At 40.8% G+C, this 23,715-nt stretch overlaps 1 protein-coding gene across 5 annotated transcripts in view; it reads left to right on the top strand.

The window, feature by feature from the left end:
- The window catches only part of GXYLT2 (glucoside xylosyltransferase 2), a 195,342-nt gene that overhangs the window by 107,044 nt on the left and 64,583 nt on the right, over positions 1-23,715 (top strand). For all 5 annotated transcript variants that reach the window (XM_084902081.1, XM_084902083.1, XM_084902082.1 and 2 more), the window contains one exon: positions 8,395-8,567. In XM_084902081.1, the coding sequence (XP_084758207.1) occupies positions 8,395-8,567 (173 nt within the window). The remainder of the gene's footprint in view (positions 1-8,394; positions 8,568-23,715) is intronic.

Here is a 23,715-nt window from a genome sequence, read left to right as displayed (position 1 = left end):
ATGCCGATGAAACGGGTCTTTTCTGGAAAAGAATGCTGAGCAGAACCTTCATTACAAAAGAGGAGGAGAAATTGCCAGGACACAAAGCCATGAAGGACAGACTTACCCTTATGTTTTCGTCTAATGCCAGCGGAGACCTCAAGATCAAACCTCTATTGGTTTATCACTCTGAAAATCCAAGAATTTTCAAGAAAAATAACGTTATTAAGTCCAAACTGCCCGTCCATTGGAAGTCCAATCAAAAAGCCTGGGTGACCCAAGTTATCTTCAATGAATGGATTCTGGAAACCTTTGCTACTGCCGTGAAGAAATTCTTGCTGGAAAAAGAACTGCCGCTCAAAGCCCTTCTGATACTTGACAATGCCCCTTCTCACCCAAAAGACCTAGAGGAAATATTGCAGGAAAATTATCCTTTTATCAAGGTGCAGTATTTGCCACCAAACACCACATCCATTCTTCAGCCAATGGATCAGCAAGTTATTGCGAACTTTAAAAAACTCTAACTAGAGCCCTCTTTAATAAGGTGTTTGAAGAATGCGAGTTTGGTGGAGACAATATGACTGTCCGAAAGTTTTGGAAGGAGAAATTTGATGTCCTTATGGCAATACGACTTATACAGAAGGCCTGGGAAGAAGTGTCACAAAGGACCCTCATTTCTGCTTGGAAGATGCTTGTGCCTTCGTGGACCCAGGAAGAAGCAGTAGTTGATGACACAGAAGTGGTGAAGGACATCATCACAGTGGCCCAAAGGTTGGAATTAGAGGTAGAGGAAGAGGATGTAGAGGAGCTTATTGAGGAACACGAAGAAGAGCTGACAACTGAAGAGCTCCAAGCACTTCTGGTCCAGCAACAGGACAATGCTCAAAGGGAAGCGTCATCTGATAACGAGGAGCAACAATCAAACAATCAACCAATCCCAACTGCTGACATCAAGAACATCCTGGTCAAATGGAAAGCAGTTTAGGAGTTTACCAATGCCCACTATCCGGATTCAGCTGAAGCAAACAGGATCAACGATCTTTACTCCGATACTCTTGTCCGTTATTTCCGGCAGATGTTGGAGAAAAGAGAAAAACAAACGACTTTGGACAGGTTTTTCATGAAACCATCGGCCAAAAAGCAGAAAATGGATGAAGATGTGCAAGATTTGGTAGACTCTACTTAGTCTGTCTTAAAATTAAAAAAATGTGTGTGTTTTTTTTTAAAAAAAATTATGTTTTTAGATGTATCTAAATAAAAATAACAAAAAAATTATCTTTTTTTATGTCATCTTAGCATATTTTATGCTACAGAACGAATTATTTTTTTTAACATGTATTGTTATGGGAAAACGCGTTTCACATAACGAACTTTTCGCATAACAAACTTGCTCCTGGAACGAATTAAGTTCATTGTGTGAGGCACCACTGTATCAATTTATCATAGCTAAGATTTGGAAACAGCCTAAGTGCCCATCGGCAGATGAGTGGATTAAAAAACTGTGGTATATCTACACAACGGAATACTATGCTATGGTAAAAAAGGAGTTCTTACCATTTGCAACAGCATGGATGAAACTGGAGAGCATGATGCTATGTTAAATAATCCAGGCAGAGAAAGATAAACATCTCATGATCTCATTCATTTGTGGAATATAATTAACAGCATAAACTGATGAACAAGAACAGATCCAGAGACTGAAAAATGTCCATCAGAATGCGAAACCTCAGAGAAGATGGGGGTCAGTGGGAGTGAGGGGGAGAAATCAACCAAGGGACTTGTGTACATGCTTATGCGCCTAATCAATGGACACAGACAACAGAGGGGGTGGCATTAGTAAGAAATGGGGGGTAATGGGGGAATAAGGACACATATGTAAAAAATCTTTTAAATGAAAAAAATAGATTCATAGAAAAGCATCGAACGACTGTCAAACGATAGTGGGAAGGCTGGGGAGGGCTGGAGGTGGGGGGAGGTAAGAGATCAACTGAAGGACTTTTATGCATGCATATAAGCATAACCAGTGGACACAAGACACTGGGTGGGGGGTGAGGGCATATGCCAGGAGTAGTGGAGGCTGGGGGAAGGTCAATTGTGGGGGAAAAAGGAGACATATGTACTACTACCCTGTTTCTCCGAAAATAAGACAGTGTCTTATATTAATTTTTTCTCCCAAAGTTGAGCTAGGTCTTATTTTCAGGGGATGTCTTATCTTTCCATGCGCTAGATCTTATTTTCAGAGGATGTCTTATTTTCGGGGAAACACGGTATTAGTAATATTTAAATAATAAAAAAAGAAAGAAAAAAGTAAAATGACAGACACATACTTCTTTTTTCTTAAGTGGTTCAGAATTGGTGACAGTAACAATGTAACAATGGGGGAATCTGGGGCCTGCACCTAGGCACCCTGTTTGCCCTGAGGGTCCAGAAAAAGGGAAGTTACTAGTTACCCTGACATTCCAGAGGTATGCTATCTTAGCTGCAAAATGACAGTAGGTTCAGTAAAGATTGAAGTGGCTCTTTGTCAGGGAAGATACTGTTGCAGTGAAAGCCCCATCTTACAAAGGACGACTCACGAAATTAAATTATGGAGTCATTTATTAAAGGCTGGTGGCATACGAGGGGTTGATGGCCAGTGTCTTTGGAACCAGATGCAAGGCTGGTCCAGGAGAAGAGCTTGGCACTGGGTGATTCTGGTGTTTGACATCCATCTCTCTGGAGCACCTTGGAGGAGGGCCTCTACACCATGGGGTGTTGTCAGGGCTAGCTCCTGGCCCAGAGTCTGCTTATCTGCCTCCTCCATCAGCAATGCTGTGGTGGCCACTGCCCAGAGGCACGCTGGCCACCCTGCTGCCATAGGGTCTAGTCTCTTAGATAGCTAGGCTACAGGTCTCTTCCAGGGACCTAGAGTCTGAGTGAGAATCCCTTTGGCAATGCCCCTTATCTCACTCAAGTAGAGGTAGAAGGGCTTCATGACATCTGGCAAGGCTAGGGCAGGTGCTGAGACGAGAGCCTTCTTTAGCTCCTCAAAGGCCCATTGTTCCACTTTGGTCCAGTTCAGCTGCTGTGTTCCCTCAGTACGGGTTCCTTCCAAGGTCCACAATCCTTCTTGATGTCCAAGGAAAACAGGCAGTTTGTCTGGTGGCTCCCTGGACTGCTGTCTTCTTAGAGGTTATGGGTCCCATCAGTTCTGTCAAGACTGAATAGGCTGCCCCAGTGTCCACCAGGAAACTAACAGATTTGCCCTCCACTTGTAAGGTTACCCTGGGGGCTTAATGGAAAGGAGCCCTGGTCCTGTCAGTCCTCTTCCTCTAAATTAAAGACCCTTGGAGTCTGAGTCTCCCTTTTGCTTCCCTAGATAACTTGTCAGGACACTCTCTTCCAGGGTCCCTGGAAGCCTATTGTTAACAACTCCTCCTATTTGCTGCTGGCCTTTCCTTTAACATATCTAGCAATCCATGTTCCAGTATTGCATGCTATTTTAAAACATTTAAAAAAGGCAAAGGGAGGAGAGAGCAGGCCCAGCACCCTGTCCCCAGGCCTCCTGTTTTCCTAGAGATAAAGATCTCAGTTTCTGATTAAGTCTGAAAAGGGGAATTTCTAGCTGTGCCTTTAAGCCCCCTAACAGAACACAGTGAAAAGTGTCCAAGGAGTCGCCGGTAGTTCTTGGGTCTCTTTGGGGCGCAGGGGGTCACAAGGGAATTTTCCTCCTTGCTGCCGCCTCCAGCTACTCAGAACAACCCCTGGAGGGGATGGGCACCTGGTGGGCAGAGGCAGGGAGCAGGGCGCGGTCCCATGTGGCTAAGGAGGTGCTCCCACCAAGGCATTTGCATCTGGCAGTCCGCTCTCTGTTCCCTCTGGGGAAAGCGCTTGCCTCCTGCCAATGAAGGTGGTGTGGGGGAATCAGTGACCCCTATACTGCAATCAGACTCCCTGACCTTTCTGAAAAGCTCCTTTGCTTGAGTATGTTTCCATTAAAAAGTACTGATTTTTAAAAAACTAATAATTTCTTTCCTTCTGAAGGTTTTACAATGTATTGTAATCATTAACCATATTAAACTCAAATGGCCAATTGAGACAAACAGTTGAGACCAATCCTCCACCACTGATTAAGACTGAGTGATGGCAGGTGTCAGAAATAAGATTCATTTAGTTTTTGTTTGTTTTTTTGTTGTTTTTGTTTGTTTGTTTGTTTTAGCTTTCTGGGCAAACTTGGTGACTTTGCCAGCTCTGGCTTCCTTCTTGTAAATAATTAACTTTAGAATTTGGTCCCTGCTTTAAACCTCTTCGGAACACAATTGTTACAACTTCATACCTTCAAATTAATCCCAGTGGCCACTCGGGGCAGTTTGCTATGTGTCAGAGCACTCAGCCTTAAATAAATTAAATGTGTTTTTTTTTTATCTTCTCACAGACTTCCACACTTACCTGAACAAATAATTATACCCAGGCAGACAAACAAAATATCAAACAAATATCTGTACTTATACCCTTTCAGTAAATAAGTGCTCTTATAGTCTTGGGATCTGAGCAGATAACGGGAACACTGCCCAAGTCCCCTGATGGGGGCCTCCCTGTCCCACATCTCAGGACAGGATACTCGACTCATGTTTCAGCAAAACAGAAATGGCTCTCATGTTGGACAAAGGAAACAAGACTAATAGACGTAGCAAACAGATAAATGCCTCATCATACAACCTAGGGAGTTTCTCTGGAGCTCGGTCTGCCTCCCCTAATGAGGGCGGGACCAGGAGGGGTGGCACAGGGAGACTGAGGCTCAGGAATCAAACCCCTTGAGGGAGGAGGCTTGCAAACGCTGCCACCTCCGCCGCCACTTTTTCTGGCTCCACCGCCACCGCTGCAGGTCAGTGGGCAGGACCAGTGTATGTGAAGGAAAAAACATCAAAACTCCCGGAGTACGCCAAGGACTGTGAGGGGAAAGCCATCCTGGAGTCAGATGCTGATCTGGGAAAAGAGTGCTTAGTTGGGGAGGGACAGGGTACATGTAGAGGGTTATTTCAGGAGAGGCAAAACTCTATAAGGAACCTTGATAAAAAGCTCAGTAATCCAGTCACACAGTCAAAGGTTAAACAGGAAGGGAAGAACCACTCAATGTCCTCCAAGAGGATTTCAACAAACCTAACAACAAACTGACAAAACCTTGACAAATCAAAACTCAACAAATAATACACAGAGGGCCCAAATATGACAAAAAAAAACAAAAACAACCAGAAACCAGGAGTGAGCTCTGAAGTCTCAGGGCACTTCTGGGATGGGGAAGTCCAGCCCTTCCAACCATCCCCAGGTGACCGCTCCACCAGTAAGGCCGGACTCCCCTCAGGGGGCTTCCAGGACTCCGAGACAAATTTTTAGAGATGTGCCAGTGTTCCCTGTCCGCTCGCTGGACCCGGAGGGAAGTTCTCCTGGGCCCTGGAACTTCTCCCTCGGGCTCCGCAACCAGCCAAGGGGATTGGCCTCCCTTGGCGTCCAGACCAGCGCCCTCTAGTGGTGGATCTTGCTGGGGCCTCCAAATGTTGTAGTGTAACCCCCATCTTACAAAGGACGCCTCAAGAAATTGAATTATGGAGTCATTTATTAAAGGGCAGCTGCATACAGGGGCTAAAGCTCCAAATCTCGCAGTCCCAAACAGCTGGCCACTTCTGGCTTATATTGGCAGAAAATCACAAAAGTATCGATTACATCTTTGGGTCTGGAATGAGGAACCTGTTTCAAGATTTTACAGAAGTGAAACTGAGCGAGTTAGTTATCTACGGGAAGAGACTGAACATAAACTATGCACCTATAGATGAGGACAATGTGGGGTGGGGAAAGGGCAGAGGGTGGGGTGGGAACCTGGTGGAGGGGATCAATGGAGGGGGGAAAAATGAGGAACATTTGTGATAATATGAACAATAAAGGTTTATTTAAAAAAATAAAACAAAAATAAAAACAAAAATAAAATAAAAATAAAGTATCCACGGATTCCTGAATCGACAGGAACACATTATTTGAAACGGACCACCTGGACAATTAGAATAATTGTGCTGTCCGGATTCTGGGACCACTGAGTCAACAGGAATGCACTATCTGTAGCCGCTGAGGCCATTTAGGATGATTGAACTGTCTTGGGTCCCAGAGGAATGTGCTTCGATGACCAGTGAGATTACAATCAATGGGATTATTCAAATAGTCATCAAGGGAGTATTCAATCATACATAAGTTCAGAAAATCAAAATAACTTTTAAATGAGTACAGAACCCAAAACAGCAAGTTTAAAATATTAAACAGCAATTTTTACTCAAGTATGGTTGCTACCATACTTCAATACTAGCCTAGGCATAGCTACCCACTATAAAATGCTTTTTTAAATTAAAACGTTTTAATTTAAGACCATGCTTTGTCTCCGAGTTAGCAAGGCCGCCACACAGGCCTTCCCTGAGCCTGTCAGGTGAGCACGTGGCCCCCTTTCCTCCACAAAGCTGTCCAACCTACTCTCTGGGGTTTTCCAGGCTTGTGCTTGGTCCTCCCCTAACCAACCCATGGCCTGGATATCCTGGGGTTCTGCACCCCATCTAATATCATTCTTTTCCCAGTTTTCCTAGGCTGGACTCTGCCCCTTTATGCCACCACTGTGGCTCCTACAGCACACGCCCCAGAGTCCTGCTGCTTCATCTTGTTTCTGCTGAGCACCTGCTCACTCCTGCTGCGCCATATTGACTTCCACTGCACAGGTGCAGAGCAAAGGAATTTCGCTGTTGCTCATCCCTCCACTCTGGGACCCTGACCAATGGCTGGTTTTCTCCAGACATTCTTCCTGCCCAGTGAGGGCGTGGTTGTTTTCAGGGGAGCCTGTGAATGTTGCTACTTCCTGCTGGCTCAAGCTCACTGTCTGATTCCGCTCACTAGTAGATCAGGCTGAAAGTCTGATTCCATTTGTTCCCTTCATTTCTTCATCCTCACCAGCTGCCTACACTGACATAAGTACTAGCACAGTCTGCCAGAGGTATGTGTGGTAGCCTCTTCATTCTTCACTTTCTAGTAAAGCTTTCTGAAAGGGTTCTCTAAGCAGGGGTTTTTCCATGAGAAGAGAATGCTATCAATCCAACCCACTAGCACATCTCCAAACTGCTTTTCTGACAGTGTCATCTATCTTCTCTACTTCTTTGGTGCTCTCAGACGGGCCTTTCTTCTGATCAGTAACCCACATTCACAGAGAACTCTGGTCCATATGCCTGTAGCCCAGTTTTTAAAGCCATCAAGCTGAGGGCCAGGAAGCTGGGGAGTTATGGATTTATTGATAATTGTGTTATCCTATTCATCAAGGGGACATTTTCTGAGTTCAACAGGATCACAGCAGAGTTTCTTGATTTGGTGCTATTGTGGTTGTGATGGTTGTCTATTCACTGGGTGATGTTGGGGCACTCTTGTTCTCTCTAGTACCAGAGGGAAGTTGCAGCTTCTCTCGTTTATTACAACTAATGTCTCCCTCCAAACATTGCCAACTGGCTGCAGGGGCAGGTAATTTTGCCCTTGGCTAAGAACCACTGCGTTAGAGAGAAGCACACAGGTGTACATATGTGCACATGCTCACCCAGTGTGTATTGTCACCATGGCATAGGAACTTTCTTTTGTCTTTGCTTCTTTCTTTGGATTTTTTCTCCTTTGCTGTTGTTTGTTGGTTTTAGTTTTTTGGTTTTTTTAAAATATATTTTTATTGATTTCAGAGAGGAAGGGAGGGGGAATTAGAGACTGAAGCATCAATCATCAAGCCCCAAAACTGGGCATTTGCCCTAACTAGGAATCGAAACACGACCTCCTGGTTCATAGGTCAACTCGAAACCACTGAGCCAAGTAGCCAGGGCTGTTGGTTGGTTTTAATCCTAAGACAAATCTTTGCTTTAATCTTAACTCCCATTTTGGGGGTCTGTTCATGTCACAAAATCTTTCTGAATAGTTGATTATATCTGTTAACTTTATCAACTATCACTATGTGCTTAGTACTCTGCTAAGATTTTTACATGAAAATTTTACATTTAATTATCAAAATAAGAAGGAGGTCCTATATTCCCATTTTATAGGTTAAAAAACAAATGGAAGCACAGGAATATTAAATCACTGGACTTAGGTTCTGCTGAGAGTTGGGATTCAGACCAATTGTCTGAGCAAGAGCTTGTGTGCCTTCTTATCCCCTGTTCTCCTTTCGGGGGGAGGGACTGACAACATCACTAATGTATACCCTCTTAATTTCTGACCTCAGGATATTAACAAATGTGTTGAAATGTGGTCCATGAGTCATAATCACAAACGTGCATTAAGTCATCTGCTATGTGCCATTTATGGAAATGTTGGTTTAATCGTCAGGTTTGGGAAGAGCCAGCACTGACTGTGGACATGTCTTTCTCTTGTCACCACCAGAGTGTCTCTATGTGTTCCCCTGCCACTGGAACTACCGTCCTGACCACTGCATGTATGGTAGCAACTGCAAAGGGGCGGAGCTCGAAGGGGTGTCTGTTCTGCATGGGAACCGAGGCGTCTACCATGATGATAAGCAGCCGACTTTCAAAGCCCTCTATGAAGCCATACGGGACGTAAGTGTGTTCTTGCTACCACTCAGCAGGCGCGAGCTTACAGCACGAAGAGTGTGGGTGCTTTAGTCATTCTCTTCTTTGAAGGCCAAATACTTCCCCACAGCATTGAACTATACCAGTTTTCCCCGAGCTAAGAAACTAATACTATACCATACTATACCATACTATTCCATACTATGTTATACTATACTATACTATACTATACTATACTATACTATACTATCAATATACCATACCATACCATACCATACTATTCTGACTATACTATACTATACTATACTATGCTATAGACTATATTTTATTCACTCTTTACTTAGTATTTCCAAGTAAGCCACACACTTTTGTTCCCATAAATTCACTAATGGAGAAAATTGTATATCAGAAAGAGCCACCCTGTGCCAGTTGCCATAGTAAAGGGTAATGGGGTCAGGGTATAGATAACACAGAACAAAATTATATTCATTTCAAACTACTAGTAAGTGTGTTGCCTGGGTGCCAGTTCCATCCTGTTCAGCAATTGGGTGTGGAGGTGGTCAGTTAGGAAAGGAAATAGCCCAGTAGTTATGTATGTGCTGCATCAGTGCATGCAGAGGGCAAGGGAACCCAGCACCTCTTGCTCAGAGCTCCCCACCACCCCACCAAGTGCTGAGCGAGGGCGAAGGAATCAGCACAAACGCAGGAATCATCTCAATTACTGCAGCTTTATGGGCCCCAACCCCAGGGAGGCTGGATGAAAAGGAAAGGTGGGAAGAGGGAAAGGTTACCCCTGTCCTCACCTCCAAGAAGGCCTCCACATGGAGGTACCGGGACAGGAGTGATACATGGATATGAGCTAGAGGGTAGGCACTGAGTGTGACTACAACTCCCTCAAGAAAATGACAGTGCATTGTTTACTCCCACATTTGGTGTGGGGAGGACAGCTTTGCTCCACAGGCCTCCCAAGAAGCCCGAAAATTGCCTACAGTTGAGTCAGAGAGATCACACACAGGGTTTTGCCTGGAACTGCACTCCTCAAGGCCTGAGGCCCCTCTTACTACCGTGAAGAGATTGGTTAGCAAATGCTAACACTTCTAGATCTATGTGAATTATCTTTTGAAATAAGTGGCATGATTGAAATGACCGTATTTTGAGGTCCACCACCTGAAATCACGTGAAGTACTGCCTGCTAGTACAGACTCCCATATCCATGGGAAAAATGCTGCAAGGCCTCAGTGGATGCCTGGAACTGCGGGTGGTGCTGAGCCCTGTGTATACTATGTTTTTTCCTTACAGCACTCCCCCCTTATTTGTGGATTTGCTTCCCATGGTTGCACTGACTGGCAATCAATGACAACCTAAAAATATTAAATCAAAAATTCCAGAAATAAAGTTTTAAATTGCACACTTCCCTAAATAATGTGATGACATCATAATGCCAGCACTCTTAAGTCATTTAGTAGCTATCTTAGTTATTAGAGTACATTGTTAAAATGGATCTATCTATTTTACTACTAGTTATTGTTAATTTCTTATTGTGCCTAATATATAAATGAAAATGTTTTATTGTTAACAGTATTACAGATGTCCCCCATTGCCCCCCACTTTGACCTCCTCCACCCTACTACTACCCCACCCCAGGCCTTCACCACACTATTGGCTGCACCCATGAGCTATTCATACATGCGTACAAATTCTCTTTCTGTTCCCCCAAACCCTTCCACTTGGGCTGTTTCCAGATCTCAGCTGGTAGTAAATTGTGCTGCTGTGAACATAGAGGTGCATACATTCTTTCTGATTGGTGTTTTGGGATTCTTAAGATATATTCCTAGAAGTGGGATTGCTGGGTCAAATGAAAGTTCCACGTTTAATTTTTTTATGAACTTCCATACTGTTTTCTATAATGGCTGCAGCAGTCTGCATTCCCACCAGCAATGTATTAGGGTTTCCTTTTCTCCACGTCCTTTCCAGCACTTGTCATTGTTGATTTGTTGATGATAGCCATTCTAACAGGTGTGAGGTGATACCTCATTATGCTTTTAATTTTCATCTCTCAGTTGATTAGTGATTTTGAGCATTTTTCCATAATGTCTCTTGGCCATCTGTATGTCCACTTTGGAGAAGTGTCTATTCAAGATCTTTACTCAATTTTTAAATTGGATTGTTTGTCTTCTTGGTGTGGAGTTATATACAAACTTTGTTTATTTTTTTAATTAACCCGTTTCAAGATGTATCATTGGCAAATATGTTCTCCCATACAGTGTGCTTCCTTGTTGCTTTGCTGATGGTTTTGTGGGGGTTTCTGGTTTGTTTGTTCTCAGTTCTTGTGTGTGTGTTTTATTTGTTTCCTGTGCAGAAGCTATTTACTTTGATGAAAACCCACTTGTTTATTTTTCCTGTTTCTCTTGCCCTAGGAGATGGGTTGGCAGAAATTCTGCCATGTGAGATGTCTGAGATTTTTATTTATTTTTATTTATTTATTTTATTTATTTTAAAAAATATATTTTATTGATTTTTCTTACAGAAAGGAAGGGAGATGAATAGAGAGCTAGAAATGTCGATGAGAAACAAACATCGACCAGCTGCTTCTTGCAAACCCCCTACCGGGGATGTGCCCACAACCAATGTACATGCCCTTGACCGGAATTGAACCTGGGACCTTTCAGTCCACAGACCAACGCTCTACCACTGAGCCAAACTGGTTTCGGCTATTTTTATTTTATGTATGTATGTATGAATGTATGTATTTTATCTTTCTACTTCAGTGCCAATGAGTTGGCATTTTTTTGGGGGGGGGTGTTATATATATATATATATATATATATATATATATATATATATATATATATTAAGGTATTATATGTGTACATATCTTTCCATTGCTCCCCCCACTCACATACATGCCATCCCCCCCACAAAGTTTTCCGTCCATTGGTTATGCTTATATGCATGTATACAAGTCCTTCGGTTGATCTCTTATCTCCCCCATAAATCCCTATCCTTCCCACTGTAATTTGACAGTCTGTTTGTTGCTTTACTGTCTCTATATCTATCTTTTTGTTCAACAGTTTATAATGTTCTTTATTATCCATAAATAAGTGAGGTCATGTGGTGTTTCTCTTTCATTGACTGGCTTATTTCACTCAGCATGATGTTCTCCAATTCCATCCAGGTTGCTGTAAATGATAAGAATTCCTTCTTTTTTATGGCAGCATAGTTTTCCATTGTGTAGATGTATCATAATTTTTGGTCCAATCATCTGCTGATGGGCATCTAGGCAGTTTCCAAATCCTAGCTATTGTAGATTGTGCTGCTATGAACATAGGGGTGCATATTTCCTTTCTGATTGGCGTTTCTGGTTTCTTAGGATATATTCCTAGGAGTGGGATTACTGAGTCGAATGGGAGTTCCATTTTCAGTTTTTTGAGGAAACTCCATACTGTTCTCCACAGTGACTGCACCAGTGCCGGAACCTGCCAGCAACGAACAGTACCTGAATGAGGGGGTGAGGATAAAAAAAAAGACAGACAAGAACAGATGGGGTCGGGAGGGCTCAGATCCAAGGTCTGCCGCCCCGAATTTTATTTTTCCAACCTTTTAATACAATTCTGAAGGAGGAAATATTTATTTCAGGCAATCGTGCAGGTGGCCATTTCTGCTAACATGATGAGTTCCTGTACAGATAAGTTCCTTCAGCACCTGACCTTTTACAACCATCTGACCTCTTAACTCGCAGCTCCTTCTGTGTCAGCAGGCTCCTATCAATTGTTTTACCCTAAAGCAAAGACATCTGCAGTTAGCAGGATTCCTAGGGTAGTAGTAATTTTCCACTTAGGTTATTGAAAAGGGGGGCACATGGAGAGCTGTGTCCTACACCCATGCCTGCATTCAGGCATATAGGACCCCTGCATTCAGGGCAGCTCCCTACACATCAGTCTGCATTCCCACCAGCAGTGATGTCTGATATTTTAATGGTGATGTTTTCTTCTAGAATTTTTATGTTTTCCCAAGTTACATTTAAATATTTTATCCATTTTGAGTTTGTTCTTGTGTATGGTGTAAGTTGGTGGTTGGTTATTTATTTATTTATTTATTTATTTTGCATAGATCTGTCCTTTCCCCCAGCACTATTTATTGAAGAGACTGTCTTTACTCCATTGTATGCTCTTGCCTCTTTTGTCAAATATTAATTGAGCATGATGGCTTGGGTCAATTTCTGGGGTCTTTGTTCTGTTTCATTAAATTATATATCATCACCTGTTCTAATACTAAGGTGTTTTGATTATAGTGGTTTGTAGTATAACTTGATACGTAGTCTTATGATTCCTCCAACTTTGTTCTTCTTTCTCAAGATTGTTGAGGCTATTCAGAGTCTTTTGGGGTTTCAAATAAATTTTTGAAATATTTGTTCTAGATTTATAAAATATGCCATTAGTGTATTAATAGGCATTCCATTGAATCTATAGTTTGCTTTGGGTAGTATGGACATTTTAAAGATGTTAATTGTTAAAATCCATGAACACAGGTCGAGGCCAGTTTGGCTCAGTGAATAGAGCATCGGCCTGTGAACTGAAGGGTCCCGGGTTCGATTCTGGTCAAGGGCATGTACCTTGGTTGTGGGCACATCCCCAATAGGGGGTGTGTAAGAGGCAGCTGATTGATGATTCTCCCTCATCGATGTTTCTAACTCTATCCTTCTCTCTTCCTCTCTGTAAAAAATCAATAAAATATATTTAAAAAAATCTATGAACACGGTATATGCTTTCACTTGTTTGCATATTCCTCTATTTCTTTTCTCAATGTCCAATAGTTTTCTGAATACAGGTATTTTACCTCCTCACTTCAGTCTATTCCTAGATGCCTGTTTTTTGCAATAGTTAGTGGGATTGTTTCCTTAGTTTCTCTTTCTGAGAGTTCATTATTGGTGTATAAAAATGCCACCAACTTTTAGGTATTAATTATGTATCTTGCAACTTTGCCAAATTCATTTAAATCTAGGAGTTTTTTGGTAGATTCTGTAGCATTTACTATGTATAATATCACATCACCTGCAAATAATGGCAGTTTTACTTCCTCCTTTCCAATTTGGATGCCTTTAATTTTCTTCTTTTTTTCTGATCGCTGTGACTAGGACTTCCAGAACTATCTATACTAATAATAGCTTAGGTCTGTGGTCGGCAAACTGTGGCTTATGAACCACATGCGGCCCTTTGGCCCCTTGAGTGTAGCTCTTCCACAAAATACCACGGCCTGGGTGAGTCTATTTTGAAGAATTGACATTAGAAGAAGTTTAAGTTTAAAAATTTTGGCTTTCAAAAGAAATTTCAATCATTGTCCTGTTGATATTTGCCTCTGTGGACTAATGAGTTTGCCGACCACTGACCTAGGTGGTTGTCATGCATCACACCCTAAAGATGGCTGTCATAAGATGGCTGCATGCACAGTGGATGTGGGGCCCAGCGGAGGAGGCGGGTCACGACAGGAGAGGGCACTTGTGGGCGATCAGGCTGGCAGGGGAGGGCAGTTGTGGGCCATCAGCTGGCAGGGGAGGGCAATTGTGGGCCATCAGATTGGCAGGGGAGGGCAGTTGTAGGCCATCAGATCAGCAGGGGAGAGAAGTTGGGGGCAATTAGGCCTGCAGAGGAGGGCAGTTGGTGGCAATCAGACCTGTAGGGGAGGGCAGTTGTGGGCGATCAGGCTGGCAGGGGAGCAGTTAGATGTCTATCAGGCCAGCAGGAGAGCAATTATGGGCAATCAGGCTGGCAGGCAGAACTGGTTAGGGGCATTAAGGCAGGCATGCAGGTGATGATATATAATTAAATTCATCTGATCTAGTGTGTCATTTAAGGTATCCATTTCTTATTGATTTTTTTGTCTAGAAGTTCTATCCAGTGATGTCAGTAGGGTATTAAATTCCCCTACTATGACTATATTATTGTTGATCTCTCTTTTAAAGTCCACAAAATTTTAGAAAATATATTTAGGTACTCCTAAACTGGATGACCATGTTTTCTAGGGTTTTACCCTCTTGTTGGATCAACCCATTTAGTAGTATATAGTGATTTTCTTTGTCTCTTTTTTGGCCTTTGTTTTAAAGTCTATTTTGTAAAATATTTTTCCATCCCTTTAGTCTCATACTGTGTAAGTCTTTTGTTCTGAGGTGGCCTCTTATAGACAACATGTACATGAGTCATATTTTCTTAGCCTTTCAGCTACTCTATATCTTTTTATTAGAACATTTAATCCATTTACAATTAAGGTTATTATTGATGGGTACTTATTTATTGCCATTTTTATTTTTTAAGTTTATGTTCCTTTCTTGCTATTTGTTTTTTTTTTAAATTATTTATTTATTTTTATTTTGTCAAATCTTTTATTTTTATTTTTTTTATTGTTTAAAGTATTTCATATCCTTTTCCCCCAATTGACCCCATTCCGGCCACTCCTACCCCAAAGACAAGCCCCCACCACCCCAGTGTCTGTGTCCATTGGTTATGCTAATATGCATGCATACAAGTTCTTTGATTGATCTCAAACTCCCCCTCTCCCCTGCCATTTGTCTCTGGCTCTGTTTTTATTCATCAGTTTATTTGATCATTATATCCCACATATGAGTGAGATCATGTGATATTTATCTTTCTCCTACTGAGCATTATTTCACTTAGGTTAATGCTCTCCAGTTCCATCTATGCAATTGAAAATGGTAAAAGTTCCTTCTTTTTTATAGTGGCACTAGAGGCCCGGTGCACGAATTTGTGCCCCAGTTGGGTCCCTTAGCCTGGCCTATGAGATCAGCCAAAACCAGTTCTCCAACATCCCTTGAGGGTTCCCAGATTGCAAGAAAGCACAGGCCAGGCTGAAGGATCCCACTGGTGTGACCTCAGAGGGACCCTGAGAGGATTCCAGGGGTGTCCAACCCATCTCACTCAGTCCCAATCGGCCAGATCCCAGCAGCAAGCTAACCTGCCAGTTGGAGTGTCTGCCACCTTGTGGTCAGTGCATGTCATAGGTGAGTGGCCTTAGCATATCATTAGTATATTATGCTTTGATTGGTTGAATGGATGACCAGGCATTTATCATATTAGGCTTTTATTATATAGAATAGTATTTCATTGTGTAGTTGTAGCACAATCTTTTAATCCACTCATCTGCTGATGGCTTAGGCTATTTCCAAATCTTAGCTATGGTAAATTGTGCTGTTATGAATATAGGGATGCATATATCCTTTCTGATTGGTGTTTCTGGTTTCTTGGGATATATTCCTAGAAGTGGGATTATTGGGTTAAATGAGAGTTCCATTTTTAATTTTTTGAGGAAACTCCATACTGTTCTCCACAGTGGCTACAACAGTCTTTATTCCCACCAGCAGTGCACTAGGGCTCCCTTTTCTCCCCATTCTCTCTAGCACTTGTTGTTTGTAGATTTGTTGATGATAGCCATTCTGACCAGTGTGAGTTGATATTTCATTGTTGTTTTGATTTGCATCTCTCATATAATTAGTGACTTTGAGCATGTATTCATATGTCTCTTGGCCTTCTGTATGTCCTCTTTCAAAAAATGTCTATTTAGATCCTTTGCCCATTTTTTGATTGTTAATCTTCCTTTTGTTAAGTTGTATGAGTTCTCTGTAAATTTTGGAGATTAAACCCTTATCCGAAATAGCATTGTTAAATATGTTCTTTCATGCAGTGGGCTTTATTGTTATTTTGTTGATGGTTTCTTTTCCTGTGCAGAAACTTTTTATTTTGATGTAGTCCCATTTGTTTATTTTCTTCTTAGTCTCCATTGCCCTCGGAGCTATATTGTTAAAGATATCATTACAACTTATATCTTATATTTTGCTGACTATGGAGTCTTCTAAGATTTTTATGGTTTCGCGTCTTACATTTAAGTCCTTTATCCATTTTGAGTTTATTTTTGTGTATGGTATAAGTTGATGATCTAGTTTCTTTTTTTTTTTCTTCTTCTTCTTCTTTTTTTTTTTTTTTTTTTTTTTTTTTGCATGCATCTGACCAAATTTCCCAGCACCATTTATTGAAGAGACTGTCTTGACTCCACTGAATGGCCTTGCCTCCTTTGTCAAATGTTAATTGAGAATAATGGCGTGGGTCAATTTTTGGTTTCTCTGTTCAGTTCCATTGGTCTATATGTCTGTTCTGGTGCCAGTTCCAGGCAATTTATATATAAATATATATATATATATAAATATATAAATATATATATATATATATATATATATATATATATATATATATATATATATAAATTGATTTTTTTAGAGAGAGAAATGGAGAGAAATAGAGAGTTAAAAACATAAATGAGAAAGAAATATTGATTAGCTGCCTCCTGCACACTCCCCACTGGGTATGTGTCTGCAACCAAGTTACATGCCTTTGACTGGAATCAAGCCTGGGAACCTTGAGTCTACAGGCCATCGCTCTATCTATTGAGCCAAACCAGTTAGGGCAGTACCAGTTCTTTTTGAGAACAATGGCTTTGTAGTACAACTTTATATCTGACATTGTTCTTTTTTCTCATGATTGCTGCAGCTATTCGGGGTCTTTTTTTTTATTTTTTATTCCAGATGAATTTTTGGAGAATTTGTTCTAGTCTTTGAAGTATACCATTAGAATTTTAACAGGGATTGCATTGAATTTATAGATTGCTTTGGGTAGTATGGACATTTTAATGATGTTGATTTTACTAATCCATGTACACGGTATATTCTTCCATTTGTTTATGTCTCCCTCTATCTCTTTTTTCAGCATCCTATAATTTTCTGAGGACAGGGTTTTTACCTACTTAGTTAAATTTATTCCTAGGTATCTTAATTTTGTTGTTGTTGTTGCTGTTGTAATGGTAAATGGGATTCCTTTTTAAATTTCTATTTCTATGAGTTCACTATTGGTGTATAGAAAAGCAATAGACTTCTGGGTGTTTATTTTGTATCCTCCTACATTGCCGAATTCATTGATTAAGTCTAGTAGTTTTTTTTATGGAGTCTTTGGAGTATCATGTCATCTGTGAATAAGGACAGTTTTACTTCTTCTTTTCCAATTAGGATGCCTTCTATTTATTCTTTTTGTCTGATTGAACAGGATTGATGCCTATTATTCCTTCTTCCTGTACTATGTTAAACAGTAGTGGTAAGAGTGGGCATCCCTGTCTTGTTCCTGTTCTTAGTGGAAATGGTTTTAGTTTTTTCCCATTAAGTATGATGTTGGCTGTAAGTTTGTCATATAAGGCTTTTATTATGTTGACATATGAACCTTCTATTCCCACTTTGCTGAGAGTTTTTATCAAGAAAGGGTGTTGGATTTTGTCAAATGTTTTTTCTTCATCAATTGGTATCATTTATATGGTTTTTATGTCTCAGTTTGTTTATATGATGTATCACATTTATTGATTTGCGGATATTGTACCATCCTTGAATCCCTGGAATAAATTCCACTTGGTTATGTGCATTATCTTCCTAATGTAGTGCTGGATTAGATTTTCTGGAATTTTGTTGAGAATTTTGGCATCTATGTTCATGAGTAATATTGACCTGTAATTCTCTCTCTCTCTCTCTCTCTCTCTCTCTCTCTCTCTCTCTCTCTCTGTATTGTCTTTCTCTCTCTCTCTTTTTGTATTGTCTTTATCTGGTTTGGGATTAGGGTAATTCTGGCTTTGTAGAAAGAGCTTGGAAGAGCTCCTTCCCTTAAACTTTTTGGAGTAGTCTGAGGAAGATAGGTTTTATTTCTTTGAATGAATTTACCAGGAACATGCCCATTTCTTCTAGGTTGACCAGTTTGTTGAAGTAGAGTTGCTCATAGTATTTTTTTTTTTTTATGATTCTTCATATTTCTGTGGGTCTGTTGTTATTTCACCTCTTTCATTTCTGATTTTGTTTATTTGGGTCCTCTCTCTTTTCTTCTTGGTGAGCCTGGCTAGAGGTTCATCAATCTTGTTTATCCTTTCAAAGAAGCAGCTCTTGGTTTCATTGATCTTTTGTATTTTTCCTTTGGTCTCTATGTCATTTATTTCCACTCTAATCTTTATTATTTCCTTCCTTCTGCTCACTGTGGGCTTTTCTTTCTTTTTTTAAAAAAATATATTTTATGGATTTTTTACAGAGAGGAAGAGAGAGAGATAGAGTTAGAAACATTGATGAGAGAGAATCACCGATCAGCTGCCTTTTGCACACCCCCTACTGGGGATGTGCCTGCAACCAAGGTACATGCCCTTATCCGGAATTGAACCTGGGACTTTTCAGTCCACAGGCAGACGCTCTATCCACTGAGCCAAACCGGTTTCGGCTGTGGGCTTTTCTTGTTGCTCTCTTTCTAATTCATCAAGCTGCAGAGTTAGATGGTTTATTACCAGTTTTTTGAGGTAAGTCTGTAATGCTATGAACTTCCCTCTCAGGATTGCTTTCACTGTGTCACTGAGATTTTGGATTGTTGTGTTTGTTTCTAGGATATGTTTTATTTCTTCTTTCACCTCTTTGGTAACACACTCATTGTTTAATAGTATGCTATTCAGCCTCCAAGTGTTTAAATTTCTGTGATTTTTTTTACTGTAGTTGACTTCTAATTTTATGCCACTGTGATCTGAGAAAATGCTTGATATGATTTCAATTCTTTTGAATTTGGAGAGACTTTGCCTGTGTCCCAATATGTGGCCTATCTTTTAAAATGTCCTATGTGCACTTGAGAAGAATGTATATTCTGTAGTTTTGGGGTAGAATGTCCTATAGATGTCAATTAAGTCCATCTGATCTAGTGAGTCATTTAGGATTAAAGTTTCTTTGCTAATTTTTTTGTCTAGAGGATTTATTCAGTGATGTTAATGGGCTATTAAAGTCTTCTACTATGATTGTGTTGTTGTCAATCTCTTCCAGAAGTTGTTTTTTAAATGTATTTGGGTGCTCTTGCATTGGGTGCATAAATGTTTACCAAAATTATTTCTCTTCTTTTATTAATCCCTTTAGCATTCCTTGTCACTTATTATGGTCTTCCCTTTAAAGGTCTATTTTGTCAGATATAAATATTGTTACCCCAACTTTTTTTTTTCATTTCCATTTGCTTGATACATACTTTTCCATCCCTTCACTTTTAGTCTGTGTGAGTCCCTTGATCTGTGGTGAGTCTCCTGTAGTCATCATATATAAGTGTCATGTTTTCTTATCCATTCATTCACTCAATGTCTTTTGATTGGAACATTTAACCCATTAGACTTAATGTTATTATTGATAGGTACTTGTTTGTAGCCATTTCTGTACTTTATGCCTGTGTTCCTTCCTCCCTCTCTATTTCTTCTTTTTACAGCATTTCTTTTAGCATTTCTTGCATTGCTGTCTTGGTAGTGAATAACTTCCTTAGCCGCCTTTTTTATTTATTTACTTATTTTTTTTTTTTATTGTCTGCAAAGCTCCTGATTTTCCCTTCAATTTTTATTGATAGTATTGCTGGATAGAGTATTCTTGGATTAGTCCCTTGCTTTGCATCACTTTGAACCTCCTTTCATTGCCTTATTGCTTGATGTGTTTCTGTTGAGAAATAATTTGATAGTCTGATGGGGGATTCTTTGTAGGTAACTCTCTGTCTCTCTCTTGCAGCCTTTAAGACTCTCTCTTTGGAATTAGCATTTGCCATTGTAATTATGTGATGTCTTGGTGTGGCTCTTTTAGGATTCATCTTGCTTGGAAGTCTCCGTATTTGTTTAACATTTTTTTTCTCCATATCAGGGAAGTTTTCTGTCATTATTTCTTCAAATAGATTCTCTAAACCTTGATGCTCTTCTTGTCATTTGGGCACCCCCATTATACATATGTTATTTCATTTTGTGTTGTCCCAAAGCTCCCTTAGGCTTTCCTCCTGCTTTTTATTTTTTTCCCTCTAGTTGCTGTTTAGATTGGGCTTGTTTCTCTACCTTATATTCTTCCTTTTAAAATATATTTTATTGCTTTTTAACAGAGAGTAAGGGAGTGGGATAGAATTCTAGAAACACTGATGAGAGAGAAACATTGATCAGTTGCCTTCTGCACACCTCCTACTGGGGATGTGCCCACAACCAAGGTACATGCCCTTGACTGAAATTGAACCTGGACCCTTTCAGTCCGCAGGTCGATGCTCTATATACCGAGACAAACTGGTTAGGGATACCTTATCTTCTAACTCACTAGTTCGCTCCTCTGCTTCTTTTAGTCTACTGTTGAAACCTTCCATGGTGTTTTTGATTGTATCTATATCACTTTTGATTACTTTTTGATTTTTGCATAGGTCATTGATTTTTCTCATCCATCCAGTTTATGAACTGTACAACCGTTACTCTGAATTCCTTTTCTGTCATGTTTCATGCCTCAGTTTCACTTATTCTTTCTTAGTGATGCCTCTTTTTCTCTTCTCTGGGGATTGTTTCATTGTCTCCCCATTCTATCACCAGTAGATCCAATCACTGAGTTGCAGGGGTCTGGGCCATGTATAATGGAAGCATCATTTCAACTAGTGTCACTGAAGAGCTATGACACCAAGACATGTTGCTGCCTTGGGTATGTGTGAGCCCCGCCCACCCAGAATCAGAGTCATTGGTGCTCAGTGCAGCCTCATATGTACACCTAGTATCAGGGCCCCCACCTGCACTTTGCTGAAAAAGAGAATCCGCTGTTGTGTGCTGAAAATCAGAGTACCCTAGAGTTTTACAGCAGTCAATGTCCCCCTATGCCTGCGCCAAGAATCGAGTGTTAGAGTCTCTGTTGCTTGGGTGTGCCCTCATCCAGAATCAAAGTCAGGTGGCACAGCTTCCTGGATTGTGCCTAGGGTCTGGTCATGGGAGCGTGAGCTGTGGGGAAACAAAGTCCCTGTGTCTGTGTACCCAGGCTCAAATTCAGTGCAGACTCCATGTGTGGGCATGGGGTCTATTTGTGGGAGTGAGAACTGCAGAAAACAAACTCCCCATGTCCATGCCCCTCAGGTCAAATTCAGAGAGCTTGCCTGTGTGGGCAGGAGGCCTGTTTTTGTGGAGAGGTCTAGCAGTTCCTATGCAGCTGCAGTGGGCCAGTGAAGAGGGGGATAGGCTCTGTAACTTACAGAAATACACAGCCAGGGTACCTGGAGTCTTGGTGTCCTTGGGTCTGCAGCTGTGGTCATAGGTCTTTTACCCAAATGTCTATAGGGTCCCAGTTTGCATCTGAGACCAGATTGGGTAGTAGCAAGGCTAGGATCCTAGTCTCAAGCAGTTCTATTCTTCAAGATGGTGTAGTTTCTGTGCAGGCAGTGTCCTCCCTAGAGTGTTTGCAGTGGCAGTATGGTTTCGCCACTTAAGACTGCCTGTTTTGGGGACACAAAATGGTGGAAGAATAGATGGATGGGTTCTGAGCCTTGTCCCGAAGCAGAAAGAGAGAGCAGCTGAGGGTCATGCTAGGAGTATTTGTTAGCAACTAAGAGACAGGCGAAGTTGGGGGACTGCTGATTAGGGTGTCCCTGACAGGGAAGCACCCCAGCGGGGCTGGGTCCCCTTCTGGAGTTACATACGGGCTTAGATGGGGAAATATCACCATCTTCAAAGGAAAAGTGGATCTTGTCAAAGGCCTGAATATCCACAGCTACAGCAGAACACCGGTCCCAGGCAGCACGAACACATGGACTCAAAGGAGCGCTCCACTGCACGACAAAAAGGTCAGATTTCGTGGGGATAGGGAGAGTCCCGTGAAGACAGAAGCCTGCATGCTGTGCGGAAGCTGGAGGACTAGGGCAGTGTTTACAAGGTGAAGCCCTGGGATGTTGGGCGGCTGTCACCCGTGATTATGGACGTGGCTCCTAATAGGGGGAATATCTAAAGATATCAACCCGTTTTGATCTGATGCAGAGGGATAGCCAGCAACCTTCAGGGCAGTGCCCGCCAACTTCCACAGATCAGTGGACTCATAGAGAAAAAAAAAATCTAGAGAGGCTTTAGAGCCCTGGAAGTCAACTCAGAAACACTGCCACCCAGAGGCTACATCACAAATTGACCCTAGTGTAATAAAAAATCAAAGCAAGGCCTGCTTTAAAAATCAGGACCGGATTACAACACTGATGAGCAGTGAAATGCAGGGGACTGCAATACTGTCCGGACTGGGAAACAGGTATGCCAAACAGATCGATAGAAGTGAATGACCTTTACTACTGCACATTTTATATAATTTTTTAATTTTTATTTTTTTATTTTTGTTTTTATTTTCATTATTTGCAACATTTACTCAAGAAACTATTTTTCTTTCTTCCTCACTTGATTTTACCTTTTTAATTAATACATTTTAATTGTAATCAGCATTATTACTACTACTATTTTACCTTTTTATCTTATTTACTTTTGTTTATTTTTATTGTATTATTATTTTTTTAAGTGTCATATTATTTGCTTTTTATTTTACTTCGGGATTAGTGTTCTACAGTCTATTTTTACCTTTCCTTCACCATCGCTTTATTCTATCTTAACCCTACCTTTATGCCATCACTCTCTTCCTAACCTTTTCCCCTTTGGTGTCCTGTTTATCTTAACCCTTTCCTTCTCTAGATTTTCCCTATTCTTTCTGTTTACGCCCTGCTAAAATTTAACTCTACTTGTGTATATCTAATTTCCAACCCCCTGTTCCAAGCCCATACACACCTCCCTTTTCACTGTCCTAAAAAAACACACAAACAAAAAAAATAGTCTTTCTCTCTATTCTTTTGTACTTGTATGTTGAATGTTTTATCCTTTTTTGTGAGATTGTTTGCTTATTCTTTTTGTTTGATTGTATATTTTTGTTAGCTGTCTTTTAGTTAGGTTTTACTTCTGCTTTTCCTTTCCTCACTTGATATTAGTTGCTCTTGTAAGTTGTATTAATCTTCAGATACTTGTTACTGGCATTTGCTGTGATTAAGGGTTGTTCTATTAGTTTCCTTCCCATATTTATAGTTAGTTCCTCGTTTCTCTCTTACTATAATTCTAGTTTCTCTCTCTTTCTCTTTGTTTTTGTTTTTTTTCTTCTCCTTCTCCCAATTTTATTTTGCCACTCCTTTTTCCCCCGTCTTCTATCTCTCCTATCCCCTAATTTGCCTTTCTTTAATGGAAACCTTTATTGGAAGTTATTAATATCGCAAACACATTTCTGTTCAGTGCCTTGTGTGTTGTATCTGGTTGTGTTGTATTTTGTGCCTTTAAATCA

Source organism: Pipistrellus hanaki, assembly GCF_964339955.1.
Source record: "Pipistrellus hanaki genome assembly, chromosome: 13".
In the NCBI taxonomy this organism is placed as follows: domain Eukaryota; kingdom Metazoa; phylum Chordata; class Mammalia; order Chiroptera; family Vespertilionidae; genus Pipistrellus; species Pipistrellus hanaki.
Note: the sequence above shows the minus strand (reverse complement) of the source record. Positions and strands in the feature narration are given on the sequence as shown.